We start from the raw sequence: 19,062 nt of genomic DNA, 5'->3' as shown, positions 1-19,062 counted from the left end.
AGATCGTGTAGTTTGCAAGTCCTTTCAAAAACTTGTAAATGTCCACCAATGTCCCCATCACTGTCTGCAAACTTGGCAAACTGAATACGTCCTGATCTGTGTACAACAGCTGACAACGGCTCCCGGGGTACCACGGCCTGTGGTGCCCGCTCCGCATGCCACATCCGAATGACAAGCATGCGTTCTTGCTCCGTTGCCCTTTCCCCCAATTCCGCTAGCCGATCTGCTAGGGTATCCGGGTCGCCCCCCCTGGGACGTTGGGATCCTGGCCCTGCTAGGGATTGCTGGGAAACATGGCTGTTGTGAGAGAGGGCGGGGCTTGTGGTTCTCACCGGTCCTGTGCGAAGGTCCACTGTTGGGTCGTCCTCTGCGATGCTGACGCCGTCAGTGTTTTCCACCTCCACCCGATGAGACTCCTCCCAGCTCCTGAGCGCCGCCTGCATGACGCTTCTGGACGCGTTGAAAGGGATATCCACACCCTTGTCCTGGCATACGATCTCCAGATCATCCTTGGACATTCCGCTGAATTCCGCCATCTTGTGCGTTCTCCTGCGCTGCAGTTACTCCTCTCCTGAGTAACTCGGCTTCTCCAATCGGGTGATGAAAAGCCGCCTGGGAATATCCCACCACTATGCCACCAATTTCTGTGACAGGACGGTACCGTACGGAAGCACTCGCCGCTTGCCGCGTCCCGTCGACTGCGCACAGAATGGAAGGTCAAGCCGCACGAGGCCTGACCACATAGGGGATTCCCGCTTACCGTCAGTAACTGCCTGTTACTGACTCCACCCACTGCGCTGTGGGCGGGTTCTCGCTGCCACCACCAAACTCCTAACCTGCCGTGGCGTTTGGAACCACGGTTCTGCTCTGTATGTGCCGACGCACTGCTTTACCACAGCTGTGTGGTGCTGACGAATCCCCACTAGCCACTTGCTAGGCCTCTACCGGTAGCTGGCGGAGGGCGGAACTTGGAGACGTTGGGTGCTTCCCTGGACAGCCGGAGAACGGAGCTAGGTTTGGCCTAACCCTGTTGGTCACAAGATGAAGCAGTCTTCTTGAGGCAAAGATGTTTATTTGCTCAATAGTTCTAAAGAGAACCCTTCCCTATTGCTAGGGGCAACAGCATACAATCAGATGTTTCAGCAGAATAAAGATGGTACAACTACTACTCTGGAGGCACGCAGGTCTCCTTTTTATGTCAATTTTCCACACAGTACCACAGGGGGGTAAGCCCTCCCTGTCTTCTCCAACCAATCAGGTTATTTTACAAAATACCAATAAATTACATTTTACAAGGATATAAGTGCAATAAAACAATATCCTCCTTCCTGTCACCCAGACAACGTTTGGTATCAGATTAACATTCACTATTGATAAATTTATCACATATCTTCAAAATACAAATGTGTCTGGTCATTCCCATCTGCAGGCAATCCCAGTGTTTAAGATTACAACAGGAATGGCTACAATACAAACAAACAGTCTTCCTTCCTTTATCTGCCATTCACGGATCGTAAATCAATTACATCCCCTACATGAAACAGATTCCAAGCCCATAGACCCAGTGATTAGTATCTCTCTCTAAGGAACTTACACATCAAAAGGTTTTGTCCTTCACACCTCTCTGCTAGCACAGAGCCATTTTTCCTTTAAATACATTTCATTTAAACACGTGTTTCCCTTTAAATATACACCAAGCTTGTCTTGAATATAAAATAAATACATTTAAACATGTCTTCCTGCAATGGTGCACAGAGCACTACATATGACATGTTAAAACACATCATTCAACAAACTTTTAAACAGTCCGCAACATGGCGCTGGGCACGAGGGTTAACCCCTTCAGTGCCGCAGACGCCATTACACGTGTGGCTGGCTTGTCTCTCCGGCCACAGGCTCTGACTTGCGCACAGGTACCAATCGCTGCTACCCCCGGATTGCTCAGGTAACATCATTTGTCGCTTTGTTTGACCTCCTGAGAATGTGTTTATATGGTACATAATATAAATATGTTAAGGAGATGTGTCTGTACATAACACTATGAATATAACAATCTTTTCACTGTTATCATACGGAATATAGGGCCTAATTCAGACCTGATTGCAAAAGCAAAATCTTTCTCTAATGGGCAAAAGCATGTGCACTGCAAGTGGGGCAGATGTAACATGTGCAGAGAGAGTTAGATTTGGGTGGGTTATTTTGTTTCTGTGCAGGGTAAATACCGGCTGCTTTATTCTTACACTGCATATAGATTTCAGTTTGAACACACCCCACCCAAACCTAACTCTCTCTGCACATGTTACATCTGCCCCACCTGCAATGCACATGGTTTTGCCCATTAGAGAACAAATTTGCTGTTGTGATCAGGTCTGAATTAGGCCCACAGTGTACAGCTGTTGGTATATAACTCATATGAATATGCTAATCAGATGACTGAGGACATAGCCTGTGTCCCCAGTGATATTAAGTTGTACGTTCCCTGTCATGCCATCTAGGTCTGGTGCAGACCATTAAGGACCATATCACCAAGCCCACAGCCATGGCGCGGGGGCGTGTAGCCCATCTTATTGAGTGGAAGGGTTGGAGCGCCCCCCAGTCCGGCTGGGACCCCTCGCTGACAGATGAAGAGCATTACTCAGACCTGACTGACGAGCTGAAGGAAGCGCGTTTTGCCGCAGGTAAGGTAGGAAGACACTACGCTGTTTATTGGGTATACGCTGTGATACAGTGTGTACTGTACATTACGTGACCTCTATATAATGTCTACATAGACTCTGTCCAGACTACAATCCTCATCATCAGATATTCCATGATCAGACCTGACCTGGCATTACTCCCAATAGTGAAACGCGTGGCTGGTGGTGGAACACAGTTCTGCAGGGGCAGAGGGTCCAGGGTGACTGTGAAATAAAGCGTGGAGGTGTTGAATATGTTGTTAATGTTAATGGAGGTTACAGGGAACCATCCCCCGATACAGATTCAGCAGCGAGTAGCATTGTCTGATCTTTCCTCTCCACCAGGGGTTGCAGAGCAATTCGCCATCACCGAAGCTACACTGAGCGCTTGGTCCTCCCTGGACGATGAAGAAATGCGCTATGAGCTGGGGTCTCAGGATGTCCGACAGCTACAAGGTAAGCCAGAAATCCTGCACCTGTCAGCCCCTTGGTGTTTACTTCTGGGGCTTCCCCTAAGCATGGGGCGGTCTGTGATTACCTGTCCCGCAGGCTGCACGGAGATCCCAATAGGCCAGGACTAGATTTAGTTCTCCATCTGGTCCTCATAGATGTAGCTCAGAGGTTAATAAGAGGAGTCCCATCTGCTGAACAGTCTGTATGTCCCCCGGGCCCCGGTCCTCTGCTCTGTAAGTCCTCCTGGCAACCGAATGCTCACACGCAAATCGCTTCTATTCCTGGCTCTGCTGCAGCGCTGATTAATGGGAGCAACCCAGTTTATGTGCGAAGGAGTGGGGACAAAGTGGGTCACCCCAAAACACAGCTCGCGTGTTAGGTCTGGTGCTAGAATTACACTGTTCCTCCACAGATTTGCTTTCTCTCTCCATCTCCCTCTCTCTCTCTCCCTCCCTGCTTCCTTCTCTCTCTCTTTCTCCCCCTCCCTCTCTCTCTCCCCCTTTCTCTTTCTCCCCTTCCCTCTCTCTCTTTCTCTCCCTCACTCCCTTTCTCTCTCTCCCTTTCTCTCCCTCTGTGTTTCTATTTCTTATTCTCTCCATCTCTCTCCTTCCCTCTCTCCCCCTTTCTCTCTCTCCCCCTTTCTCTACGTCTGTCTTTCTCTCCGTTTCTTATTCTCTCCATCTCTCTCTCTTTTCTTCTCTCCCCTTCCCTCTCTCTCTCTCTCCCCCCTCCTCCCTCTCTTTCTCTGTCTCCAGCTCTCTCCCCCCTCCCTCTCTCTCTATCTATCTTCATCTCTTTCCTTTTCTCTCCCTTTCTTATTCTCTCCATCTCTCTCCCTCTATAACTCTCTCCATCTCTCTCTCCCCCTCCATCTATGATTCTCTCTCTCTCTCCCCCTCCCTCTATGATTCTCTCTCTCTCCCCCTCCCTCTATGATTCTCTCTCTCTCTCCCCCTCCCTCTATGATTCTCTCTCTCTCTCCCCCTCCCTCTATGATTCTCTCTCTCTCTCCCCCTCCCTCTATGATTCTCTCTCTCTCTCCCCCTCCCTCTCTTTCTTTCCGTCTCCCTCTCTCCTTTTCTCTCCCTTTCTTATTCTCTTCATCTTTCTCTCTTCCCCTACCTCTCTCTTTCTCTACCTCTTGTATTTCTTCCATCTCGCTCTATCTAATGTTTCTTTAGTGAATAGGAGTATTGGGGAAGCGAGGGATCACAGTTCCAGGTGCCACTGCTTTTACTGAGCCAGGGATTGGGCTACACGTATCACCTCACACTGAGATCCTGAGTAGTCAGGCTAGTGCCCCCACCACCACCACCACCACCACCACCACCACCACTGGTGGTGCATTTCCCAAGCCCTGGCCTTCTGTAACAGGTATCTCTCTCTTCCCTGCAGACCTGGAGAGCCTCTACCTACAGAGCCGACTGCTGAGCTATGCTCAAGGGGCCTGCGGCTCAGACCTGGGTGGAAGCCTTCCAGGCCTCTCCTATTCCTCCGCTGTGTCCTTAGCCGCTACGTCCCACCAGCTACTGCCCATGGAGAGATGGGACATGACGGAGCCTCCTTCTAACCAATCTGTGTTCGGGGCCCCCTTACTGAATGGCGTGAGAAGCAGCAGCCTGGAGAACACCAAGGCCCCGGTACTGGGGGACGGAGAGACTGCTCCTGAAGCCTGCAAACCCCGACTCAACAGCTGGCTTCATTACGTGGACAGCAGCTCTCTGTCCGAGGACGAGGTCTTCTACAACTAAGTGTACAGCAGACAGATGGGAGGTTCCGTACTCGTAGAAACCGATTCTCCGACTGGCATTTTGTGACCATCGTTAGCGACTGGTGATTGTCAGCTTCTCTGTATTCCAGCACCTCCTCGTGACTTGTCTCTGAGGAGACCATCAGTGACCGAGGCCACCAACGAGACTTATCGCTATGATCTGTATCCATTATCTGACCCTTCATCTTGGAATGGTCAGAACCTGTGGCCTCCAGAACGGAGGGGACGGTGGATAATGCAGGGATGACAGTGGGAACAGAGGGTGACCAGCTGGCCAGATTGTGGAGGTCCTCACAGAAAGTGGACATGGACTGCTATAGCAGGTGGACCCACCAGCTGGTTAGGAATACAATGTGGACAATGCAGCATAGAAACACGTGGCCTCACGTTGATTGGAACATGGACACATCCTCTGGTCAGAACGTGGACTCTCACACATCAGCAATATATTTGTTACTGTAGAGCGCTCAGCCTTTTCTTCTGAATAAGGTTTTGCCCCTAAGCCTTACTCCACTCAGACCTGTCCTGTAATGCGCGTTCCGTGTGCCGTGTCTGAGCACACGGCTGTTCCTGGGTGATGTTGTAGTGTTGGCATTTCTCTGTTATATATAACATACTAATATACATGCTGATCACAGGACGTGCCGCTGTTACGTGTTACTGTCTCAGGACGTGCCGCTGTTACATATCACATACTAGTATACATGCTGATCACAGGACGTGCCGCTGTTACATATAGCATACTAGTATAAATGCTGATCACAGGACGTGCCGCTGTTACATATAACATACTAGTATAAATGCTGATCACAGGACGTGCCGCTGTTACATATAACATACTAGTATAAATGCTGATCACAGGACGTGCCGCTGTTACATATAACATACTAGTATACATGCTGATCACAGGACGTGCCGCTGTTACATATAACATACTAGTATAAATGCTGATCACAGGACGTGCCGCTGTTACATATAACATACTAGTATAAATGCTGATCACAGGACGTGCCGCTGTTACATGTAACATACTAGTATAAATGCTGATCACAGGACGTGCCGCTGTTACATATAGCATACTAGTATAAATGCTGATCACAGGACGTGCCGCTGTTACATATCACATACTAGTATACATGCTGATCACAGGATGTGTCACTGTTATATATATATATAACATACTAATATACATGCTGATCACAGGATGTGCCGCTGTTACATATAACATACTAGTATAAATGCTGATCACAGGACGTGCCGCTGTTACATATAACATACTAATATACATGCTGATCACAGGATGTGTCACTGTTATATATATATATAACATACTAATATACATGCTGATCACAGGATGTGCCGCTGTTACATATAACATACTAGTATAAATGCTGATCACAGGACGTGCCGCTGTTACATATAGCATACTAGTATAAATGCTGATCACAGGACGTGCCGCTGTTACATATAGCATACTAGTATAAATGCTGATCACAGGACGTGCCGCTGTTACATATAACATACTAGTATACATGCTGATCACAGGACGTGCCGCTGTTACATATAACATACTAGTATAAATGCTGATCACAGGACGTGCCGCTGTTACATATCACATACTAGTATAAATGCTGATCACAGGACGTGCCGCTGTTACATATAACATACTAGTATACATGCTGATCACAGGACGTGCCGCTGTTACATATAACATACTAGTATAAATGCTGATCACAGGACGTGCCGCTGTTACATATAACATACTAGTATAAATGCTGATCACAGGACGTGCCGCTGTTACATATAACATACTAGTATAAATGCTGATCACAGGACGTGCCGCTGTTACATGTAACATACTAGTATAAATGCTGATCACAGGACGTGCCGCTGTTACATATAGCATACTAGTATAAATGCTGATCACAGGACGTGCCGTTGTTACATGTAACATACTAGTATAAATGCTGATCACAGGACGTGCCGCTGTTACATATAACATACTAGTATAAATGCTGATCACAGGACGTGCCGCTGTTACATATAACATACTAGTATAAATGCTGATCACAGGACGTGCCGCTGTTACATATAACATACTAGTATAAATGCTGATCACAGGACGTGCCGCTGTTACATATCACATACTAGTATACATGCTGATCACAGGACGTGCCGCTGTTACATATAACATACTAATATACATGCTGATCACAGGATGTGTCACTGTTATATATATATATAACATACTAATATACATGCTGATCACAGGATGTGCCGCTGTTACATATAACATACTAGTATACATGCTGATCACAGGACGTGCCGCTGTTACGTGTTACTGTCTCAGGACGTGCCGCTGTTACATATAGCATACTAGTATAAATGCTGATCACAGGACGTGCCGCTGTTACATATAACATACTAGTATAAATGCTGATCACAGGACGTGCCGCTGTTACATGTAACATACTAGTATAAATGCTGATCACAGGACGTGCCGCTGTTACATATAACATACTAGTATAAATGCTGATCACAGGACGTGCCGCTGTTACATATAGCATACTAGTATAAATGCTGATCACAGGACGTGCCGCTGTTACATGTAACATACTAGTATAAATGCTGATCACAGGACGTGCCGCTGTTACATATAACATACTAGTATAAATGCTGATCACAGGACGTGCCGCTGTTACATATAACATACTAGTATAAATGCTGATCACAGGACGTGCCGCTGTTACATATAGCATACTAGTATAAATGCTGATCACAGGACGTGCCGCTGTTACATATAACATACTAGTATAAATGCTGATCACAGGACGTGCCGCTGTTACATATAACATACTAGTATACATGCTGATCACAGGACGTGCCGCTGTTACATATAACATACTAGTATAAATGCTGATCACAGGACGTGCCGCTGTTACATATAACATACTAGTATACATGCTGATCACAGGACGTGCCGCTGTTACATATAACATACTAGTATAAATGCTGATCACAGGACGTGCCGTTGTTACATGTAACATACTAGTATACATGCTGATCACAGGACGTGCCGCTGTTACATATAGCATACTAGTATAAATGCTGATCACAGGATGTGCCGCTGTTACATATAACATACTAGTATAAATGCTGATCACAGGACGTGCCGCTGTTACATATAACATACTAGTATAAATGCTGATCACAGGACGTGCCGCTGTTACATATAACATACTAGTATACATGCTGATCACAGGACGTGCCGCTGTTACATATAACATACTAGTATAAATGCTGATCACAGGACGTGCCGCTGTTACATATAACATACTAGTATAAATGCTGATCACAGGACGTGCCGCTGTTACATATCACATACTAGTATACATGCTGATCACAGGACGTGCCGCTGTTACATATAACATACTAATATACATGCTGATCACAGGATGTGTCACTGTTATATATATATATAACATACTAATATACATGCTGATCACAGGATGTGCCGCTGTTACATATAACATACTAGTATACATGCTGATCACAGGACGTGCCGCTGTTACATATAACATACTAGTATAAATGCTGATCACAGGACGTGCCGTTGTTACATGTAACATACTAGTATACATGCTGATCACAGGACGTGCCGCTGTTACATATAACATACTAATATACATGCTGATCACAGGATGTGTCACTGTTATATATATATATAACATACTAATATACATGCTGATCACAGGATGTGCCGCTGTTACATATAACATACTAGTATACATGCTGATCACAGGACGTGCCGCTGTTACATATAACATACTAGTATAAATGCTGATCACAGGACGTGCCGTTGTTACATGTAACATACTAGTATAAATGCTGATCACAGGACGTGCCGCTGTTACATATAACATACTAGTATAAATGCTGATCACAGGACGTGCCGCTGTTACATATAACATACTAGTATAAATGCTGATCACAGGACGTGCCGTTGTTACATGTAACATACTAGTATAAATGCTGATCACAGGACGTGCCGCTGTTACATATAACATACTAGTATAAATGCTGATCACAGGACGTGCCGTTGTTACATGTAACATACTAGTATAAATGCTGATCACAGGACGTGCCGTTGTTACATGTAACATACTAGTATAAATGCTGATCACAGGACGTGCCGCTGTTACATATAACATACTAGTATAAATGCTGATCACAGGACGTGCCGCTGTTACATATAACATACTAGTATACATGCTGATCACAGGACGTGCCGCTGTTACGTGTTACTGTCTCAGGACGTGCCGCTGTTACATATAACATACTAGTATACATGCTGATCACAGGACGTGCCGCTGTTACATATCACATACTAGTATAAATGCTGATCACAGGACGTGCCGCTGTTACATATAACATACTAATATACATGCTGATCACAGGACGTGCCGCTGTTACATATCACATACTAGTATACATGCTGATCACAGGACGTGCCGCTGTTACATATAACATACTAGTATAAATGCTGATCACAGGACGTGCCGCTGTTACATATCACATACTAGTATAAATGCTGATCACAGGACGTGCCGCTGTTACATATAACATACTAGTATAAATGCTGATCACAGGACGTGCCGCTGTTACATATCACATACTAGTATACATGCTGATCACAGGACGTGCCGCTGTTACATATCACATACTAGTATAAATGCTGATCACAGGACGTGCCGCTGTTACATATCACATACTAGTATAAATGCTGATCACAGGACGTGCCGCTGTTACATATAACATACTAGTATACATGCTGATCACAGGACGTGCCGCTGTTACATATCACATACTAGTATACATGCTGATCACAGGACGTGCCGCTGTTACATATCACATACTAATATACATGCTGATCACAGGACGTGTCACTGTTACATATAACATACTAGTATACATGCTGATCACAGGACGTGCCGCTGTTACATATCACATACTAGTATACATGCTGATCACAGGACGTGCCGCTGTTACATATAACATACTAGTATAAATGCTGATCACAGGACGTGCCGCTGTTACATATCACATACTAATATACATGCTGATCACAGGACGTGTCACTGTTACATATAACATACTAGTATACATGCTGATCACAGGACGTGCCGCTGTTACATATCACATACTAGTATACATGCTGATCACAGGACGTGCCGCTGTTACATATAACATACTAGTATAAATGCTGATCACAGGACGTGCCGCTGTTACATATCACATACTAGTATACATGCTGATCACAGGACGTGCCGCTGTTACATATCACTTACTAGTATACATGCTGATCACAGGACGTGCCGCTGTTACATATCACTTACTAGTATAAATGCTGATCACAGGACGTGCCGCTGTTACATATCACATACTAGTATAAATGCTGATCACAGGACGTGCCGCTGTTACATATAACATACTAGTATAAATGCTGATCACAGGACGTGCCGCTGTTACATATAACATACTAATATACATGCTGATCACAGGATGTGCCGCTGTTACATATAACATACTAGTATAAATGCTGATCACAGGACGTGCCGCTGTTACATATAGCATACTAGTATAAATGCTGATCACAGGACGTGCCGCTGTTACATATAACATACTAGTATAAATGCTGATCACAGGACGTGCCGCTGTTACATATAACATACTAGTATAAATGCTGATCACAGGACGTGCCGCTGTTACATATAACATACTAGTATAAATGCTGATCACAGGACGTGCCGCTGTTACATATCACATACTAGTATACATGCTGATCACAGGACGTGCCGCTGTTACATATAACATACTAGTATACATGCTGATCACAGGACGTGCCGCTGTTACATATAACATACTAGTATAAATGCTGATCACAGGACGTGCCGCTGTTACATATAACATACTAGTATACATGCTGATCACAGGACGTGCCGCTGTTACGTGTTACTGTCTCAGGACGTGCCGCTGTTACATATAACATACTAGTATAAATGCTGATCACAGGACGTGCCGTTGTTACATGTAACATACTAGTATAAATGCTGATCACAGGACGTGCCGCTGTTACATATAACATACTAGTATATATGCTGATCACAGGACGTGCCGCTGTTACATATAACATACTAGTATATATGCTGATCACAGGACGTGCCGCTGTTACATATAACATACTAGTATAAATGCTGATCACAGGATGTGCCGCTGTTACATATAACATACTAGTATAAATGCTGATCACAGGACGTGCCGCTGTTACATATAACATACTAGTATAAATGCTGATCACAGGACGTGCCGTTGTTACATGTAACATACTAGTATAAATGCTGATCACAGGACGTGCCGCTGTTACATATAACATACTAGTATAAATGCTGATCACAGGACGTGCCGCTGTTACATATAACATATTAGTATACATGCTGATCACAGGACGTGTCGCTGTTACATATAACATATTAGTATACATGCTGATCACAGGACGTGTCGCTGTTACATATAACATACTAGTATAAATGCTGATCACAGGACGTGCCGCTGTTACATATAACATACTAGTATAAATGCTGATCACAGGACGTGCCGTTGTTACATGTAACATACTAGTATAAATGCTGATCACAGGACGTGCCGCTGTTACATATAACATACTAGTATACATGCTGATCACAGGACGTGCCGTTGTTACATGTAACATACTAGTATAAATGCTGATCACAGGACGTGTCGCTGTTACATATCACATACTATATACATGCTGATCACAGGACGTGCCGCTGTTACATATAACATACTAGTATATATGCTGATCACAGGACGTGCCGCTGTTACATATAACATACTAGTATATATGCTGATCACAGGACGTGCCGCTGTTACATATAACATACTAGTATAAATGCTGATCACAGGACGTGCCGCTGTTACATATAACATACTAGTATACATGCTGATCACAGGACGTGCCGCTGTTACGTGTTACTGTCTCAGGACGTGCCGCTGTTACATATAACATACTAGTATAAATGCTGATCACAGGACGTGCCGTTGTTACATGTAACATACTAGTATAAATGCTGATCACAGGACGTGCCGCTGTTACATATAACATACTAGTATATATGCTGATCACAGGACGTGCCGCTGTTACATATAACATACTAGTATATATGCTGATCACAGGACGTGCCGCTGTTACATATAACATACTAGTATAAATGCTGATCACAGGACGTGCCGCTGTTACGTGTTACTGTCTCAGGACGTGCCGCTGTTACATGTAACATACTAGTATAAATGCTGATCACAGGACGTGCCGCTGTTACATATAACATACTAGTATAAATGCTGATCACAGGACGTGCCGCTGTTACATATAACATACTAGTATAAATGCTGATCACAGGACGTGCCGCTGTTACATATCACATACTAGTATAAATGCTGATCACAGGACGTGCCGCTGTTACATATAACATACTAGTATACATGCTGATCACAGGACGTGCCGCTGTTACATATAACATACTAGTATAAATGCTGATCACAGGACGTGCCGCTGTTACATATCACATACTAGTATACATGCTGATCACAGGACGTGCTGCTGTTACATATAACATACTAGTATACATGCTGATCACAGGATGTGCTGCTGTTACATATAACATACTAGTATACATGCTGATCACAGGACGTGCCGCTGTTACATATAACATACTAGTATACATGCTGATCACAGGACGTGCCGCTGTTACATATAACATACTAGTATAAATGCTGATCACAGGACGTGCCGCTGTTACATATCACATACTAGTATACATGCTGATCACAGGACGTGCTGCTGTTACATATAACATACTAGTATACATGCTGATCACAGGATGTGCTGCTGTTACATATAACATACTAGTATACATGCTGATCACAGGACGTGCCGCTGTTACATATAACATACTAGTATAAATGCTGATCACAGGACGTGCCGCTGTTACATATAACATACTAGTATAAATGCTGATCACAGGACGTGCCGCTGTTACATATCACATACTAGTATACATGCTGATCACAGGACGTGCTGCTGTTACATATAACATACTAGTATACATGCTGATCACAGGATGTGCTGCTGTTACATATAACATACTAGTATACATGCTGATCACAGGACGTGCCGCTGTTACATATAACATACTAGTATAAATGCTGATCACAGGATGTGCCGCTGTTACATATAACATACTAGTATAAATGCTGATCACAGGACGTGCCGCTGTTACATATAACATACTAGTATAAATGCTGATCACAGGACGTGCCGCTGTTACATATAACATACTAGTATAAATGCTGATCACAGGACGTGCCGCTGTTACATATAACATACTAGTATAAATGCTGATCACAGGATGTGCCGCTGTTACATATAACATACTAGTATAAATGCTGATCACAGGACGTGCCGCTGTTACATATCACATACTAGTATACATGCTGATCACAGGATGTGCTGCTGTTACATATTACATACTAGTATACATGCTGATCACAGGACGTGCCGCTGTTACATATCACATACTAGTATAAATGCTGATCACAGGACGTGCCGCTGTTACATATCACATACTAGTATACATGCTGATCACAGGACGTGCCGCTGTTACATATAACATACTAGTATACATGCTGATCACAGGACGTGCCGCTGTTACATATAACATACTAGTATAAATGCTGATCACAGGACGTGCCGCTGTTACATATAACATACTAGTATAAATGCTGATCACAGGACGTGCCGCTGTTACGTGTTACTGTCTCAGGACGTGCCGCTGTTACATATAACATACTAGTATAAATGCTGATCACAGGACGTGCCGTTGTTACATGTAACATACTAGTATAAATGCTGATCACAGGACGTGCCGCTGTTACATATAACATACTAGTATATATGCTGATCACAGGACGTGCTGCTGTTACATATAACATACTAGTATATATGCTGATCACAGGACGTGCCGCTGTTACATATAACATACTAGTATACATGCTGATCACAGGACGTGCCGCTGTTACATATAGCATACTAGTATAAATGCTGATCACAGGATGTGCCGCTGTTACATGTAACATACTAGTATAAATGCTGATCACAGGACGTGCCGCTGTTACATATAACATACTAGTATATATGCTGATCACAGGACGTGCCGCTGTTACATATAACATACTAGTATAAATGCTGATCACAGGATGTGCCGCTGTTACATATAACATACTAGTATAAATGCTGATCACAGGACGTGCCGCTGTTACATATAACATACTAGTATAAATGCTGATCACAGGACGTGCCGTTGTTACATATAACATACTAGTATAAATGCTGATCACAGGACGTGCCGTTGTTACATATAACATACTAGTATAAATGCTGATCACAGGACGTGCCGTTGTTACATATAACATACTAGTATAAATGCTGATCACAGGATGTGCCGCTGTTACATATAACATACTAGTATAAATGCTGATCACAGGACGTGCCGCTGTTACATATCACATACTAGTATACATGCTGATCACAGGACGTGCCGCTGTTACGTGTTACTGTCTCAGGACGTGCCGCTGTTACATATAACATACTAGTATACATGCTGATCACAGGACGTGCCGCTGTTACATATAACATACTAGTATAAATGCTGATCACAGGACGTGCCGCTGTTACATATCACATACTAGTATACATGCTGATCACAGGACGTGCCGCTGTTACATATCACTTACTAGTATACATGCTGATCACAGGACGTGCCGCTGTTACATATAACATACTAGTATACATGCTGATCACAGGACGTGCCGCTGTTACATATAACATACTAGTATACATGCTGATCACAGGACGTGCCGCTGTTACATATAACATACTAGTATACATGCTGATCACAGGACGTGCCGCTGTTACATATAACATACTAGTATACATGCTGATCACAGGACGTGCCGCTGTTACATATAACATACTAGTATACATGCTGATCACAGGACGTGCCGCTGTTACATATAACATACTAGTATACATGCTGATCACAGGACGTGCCGCTGTTACATATCACATACTAGTATAAATGCTGATCACAGGACGTGCCGCTGTTACATATCACATACTAGTATACATGCTGATCACAGGACGTGCCGCTGTTACATATCACATACTAGTATAAATGCTGATCACAGGACGTGCCGCTGTTACATATCACATACTAGTATACATGCTGATCACAGGACGTGCCGCTGTTACATATCACATACTAGTATAAATGCTGATCACAGGACGTGCCGCTGTTACATATCACTTACTAGTATACATGCTGATCACAGGACGTGCCGCTGTTACATATCACATACTAGTATACATGCTGATCACAGGACGTGCCGCTGTTACATATCACATACTAGTATACATGCTGATCACAGGACGTGCCGCTGTTACATATAACATACTAATATACATGCTGATCACATGACGTGCCGCTGTTACATATCACATACTAGTATACATGCTGATCACAGGACGTGCCGCTGTTACATATAACATACTAGTATACATGCTGATCACAGGACGTGCCGCTGTTACATATAACATACTAGTATACATGCTGATCACAGGACGTGCCGCTGTTACATATAACATACTAGTATACATGCTGATCACAGGACGTGCCGCTGTTACGTGTTACTGTCTCAGGACGTGCCGCTGTTACATATCACATACTAGTATACATGCTGATCACAGGACGTGACGCTGTTACATATAACATACTAGTATAAATGCTGATCACAGGACGTGCCGCTGTTACATATAACATACTAATATACATGCTGATCACAGGACGTGCCGCTGTTACATATCACATACTAGTATACATGCTGATCACAGGACGTGCTGCTGTTACATATCACATACTAGTATACATGCTGATCACAGGACGTGCTGCTGTTACATATCACATACTAATATACATGCTGATCACAGGACGTGCCGCTGTTACATATAACATACTAGTATAAATGCTGATCACAGGAAGTGCCGCTGTTACATATCACATACTAGTATACATGCTGATCACAGGACGTGCCGCTGTTACATATCACATACTAGTATACATGCTGATCACAGGACGTGCCGCTGTTACATATCACATACTAGTATACATGCTGATCACAGGACGTGCCGCTGTTACATATAACATACTAATATACATGCTGATCACATGACGTGCCGCTGTTACATATCACATACTAGTATACATGCTGATCACAGGACGTGCTGCTGTTACGTGTTACTGTCTCAGGACGTGCCGCTGTTACATATAACATACTAATATACATGCTGACCACAGGACGTGCCGCTGTTACATATAACATACTAGTATACATGCTGATCACAGGACGTGCCACTGTTACATATAACATACTAGTATACATGCTGATCACAGGACGTGCCGCTGTTACATATAACATACTAATATACATGCTGATCACAGGACGTGCCGCTGTTACATATCACATACTAGTATACATGCTGATCACAGGACGTGCCGCTGTTACATATAACATACTAATATACATGCTGATCACAGGACGTGCTGCTGTTACGTGTTACTGTCTCAGGACGTGCCGCTGTTACATATCACAAACTAGTATACATGCTGATCACAGGACGTGCCGCTGTTACATATAACATACTAATATACATGCTGATCACAGGATGTGCCGCTGTTACATATCACATACTATATACATGCTGATCACAGGACGTGCCGCTGTTACATATAACATACTAATATACATGCTGATCACAGGATGTGTCACTGTTATATATATATATAACATACTAATATACATGCTGATCACAGGATGTGCCGCTGTTACATATAACATACTAGTATACATGCTGATCACAGGATGTGCCGCTGTTACATATAACATACTAGTATACATGCTGATCACAGGATGTGCCGCTGTTACATATAACATACTAGTATATATGCTGATCACAGGACGTGCCGCTGTTACATATGACATACTAGTATACATGCTGATCACAGGATGTGCCGCTGTTACATATAACATACTAGTATACATGCTGATCACAGGACGTGCCGCTGTTACATATAGCATACTAGTATACATGCTGATCACAGGATGTGCCGCTGTTACATATAACATACTAGTATACATGCTGATCACAGGACGTGTCACTGTTACATATCACATACTAGTATACATGCTGATCACAGGACGTGCCGCTGTTACATATCACATACTAGTATACATGCTGATCACAGGACGTGCCGCTGTTACATATAACATACTAATATACATGCTGATCACAGGACGTGCCGCTGTTACATATCACATACTAGTATACATGCTGATCACAGGACGTGCCGCTGTTACATATCACATACTAATATACATGCTGATCACAGGACGTGCCACTGTTACATATAACATACTAGTATACATGCTGATCACAGGACGTGCCGCTGTTACATATCACATACTAGTATAAATGCTGGGGGTCATTCCGAGTTGTTCGCTCGTTATTTTTTTTTTCGCAACGGAGCGATTAGTCGCTAATGCGCATGCGCAGTGTCCGCAGTGCGACTGCGCCAAGTAAATTTGCTATGCAGTTAGGTATTTTACTCACGGCATTACGAGGTTTTTTCTACCTTCTGGTGATCGTAATGTGATTGACAGGAAATGGGTGTTTCTGGGCGGAAACTGGCCGTTTTATGGGATTGTGTGAAAAAACGCTACCGTTTCTGGGAAAAATGCGGGAGTGGCTGGAGAAACGGAGGAGTGTCTGGCCGAACGCTGGGTGTGTTTGTGACGTCAAACCAGGAACGAAACTGACTGAACTGATCGCAGTTGCCGAGTAAGTCTGGAGCTACTCAGAAACTGCTAAGAAGTGTCTATTCGCAATTCTGCTAATCTTTCGTTCGCAATTTTGATAAGCTAAGATTCACTCCCAGTAGGCGGCGGCTTAGCGTGTGCAAAGCTGCTAAAAGCAGCTTGCGAGCGAACAACTCGGAATGACCCCCGCTGATCACTGGACGTGCCGCTGTTACATATCACATACTAGTATAAATGCTGATCACAGGACGTGCCGCTGTTACATATAACATACTAATATACATGCTGATCACAGGACGTGCTGCTGTTACGTGTTACTGTCTCAGGACTTGCCGCTGTTACATATAACATAGTAATATACATGCTGACCACAGGACGTGCCGCTGTTACATATCACATACTAGTATACATGCTGATCACAGGACGTGCCGCTGTTACATATAACCTACTAATATACATGCTGATCACAGGACGTGCTGCTGTTACATATAACCTACTAATATACATGCTGATCACAGGACGTGCTGCTGTTACGTGTTACTGTCTCAGGACGTGCCGCTGTTACATATCACATACTAGTATAAATGCTGATCACAGGACGTGCCGCTGTTACATATAACATACTAATATACATGCTGATCACAGGACGTGCCGCTGTTACATATAACATACTAATATACATGCTGATCACAGGACGTGCCGCTGTTACATATCACATACTAATATACATGCTGATCACAGGACGTGCCGCTGTTACATATAACATACTAGTATAAATGCTGATCACAGGACGTGCCGTTGTTACATATAACATACTAATATACATGCTGATCACAGGACGTGCCGCTGTTACATATAACATACTAATATACATGCTGATCACAGGACGTGCCGCTGTTACATATAACATACTAGTATAAATACTGATCACAAGACGTGCCGCTGTTACATATAACATACTAGTATACATGCTGATCACAGGACGTGCCGCTGTTACATATAACATACTAGTATACATGCTGATCACAGGACGTGCCGCTGTTACATATAACATACTATATACATGCTGATCACAGGACGTGTCGCTGTTACATATAACATACTAATATACATGATGATCACAGGACGTGCCGCTGTTACATATAACATACTAAT

The 19,062-nt window shown here is 43.6% G+C and overlaps 1 protein-coding gene across 2 annotated transcripts in view; it reads left to right on the top strand.

The window, feature by feature from the left end:
- The window catches only part of FAM131C (family with sequence similarity 131 member C), a 69,730-nt gene extending 64,197 nt beyond the window's left edge, over nt 1-5,533 (top strand). For both annotated transcript variants that reach the window (XM_063943915.1, XM_063943916.1), the window contains 3 exons: nt 2,496-2,678; nt 3,021-3,131; nt 4,524-5,533. In XM_063943915.1, the coding sequence (XP_063799985.1) occupies nt 2,496-2,678; nt 3,021-3,131; nt 4,524-4,879 (650 nt within the window). In that variant the 3' untranslated portion in view covers nt 4,880-5,533. The remainder of the gene's footprint in view (nt 1-2,495; nt 2,679-3,020; nt 3,132-4,523) is intronic.
- Nucleotides 5,534-19,062: the final 13,529 nt, after the last annotated feature.

Source organism: Pseudophryne corroboree, chromosome 10 (genome assembly GCF_028390025.1).
Source record: "Pseudophryne corroboree isolate aPseCor3 chromosome 10, aPseCor3.hap2, whole genome shotgun sequence".
Classification (NCBI taxonomy): domain Eukaryota; kingdom Metazoa; phylum Chordata; class Amphibia; order Anura; family Myobatrachidae; genus Pseudophryne; species Pseudophryne corroboree.
The sequence above is the reverse complement of the archived record's forward strand: the minus strand, read 5'-3'. Positions and strand labels throughout refer to the sequence as shown.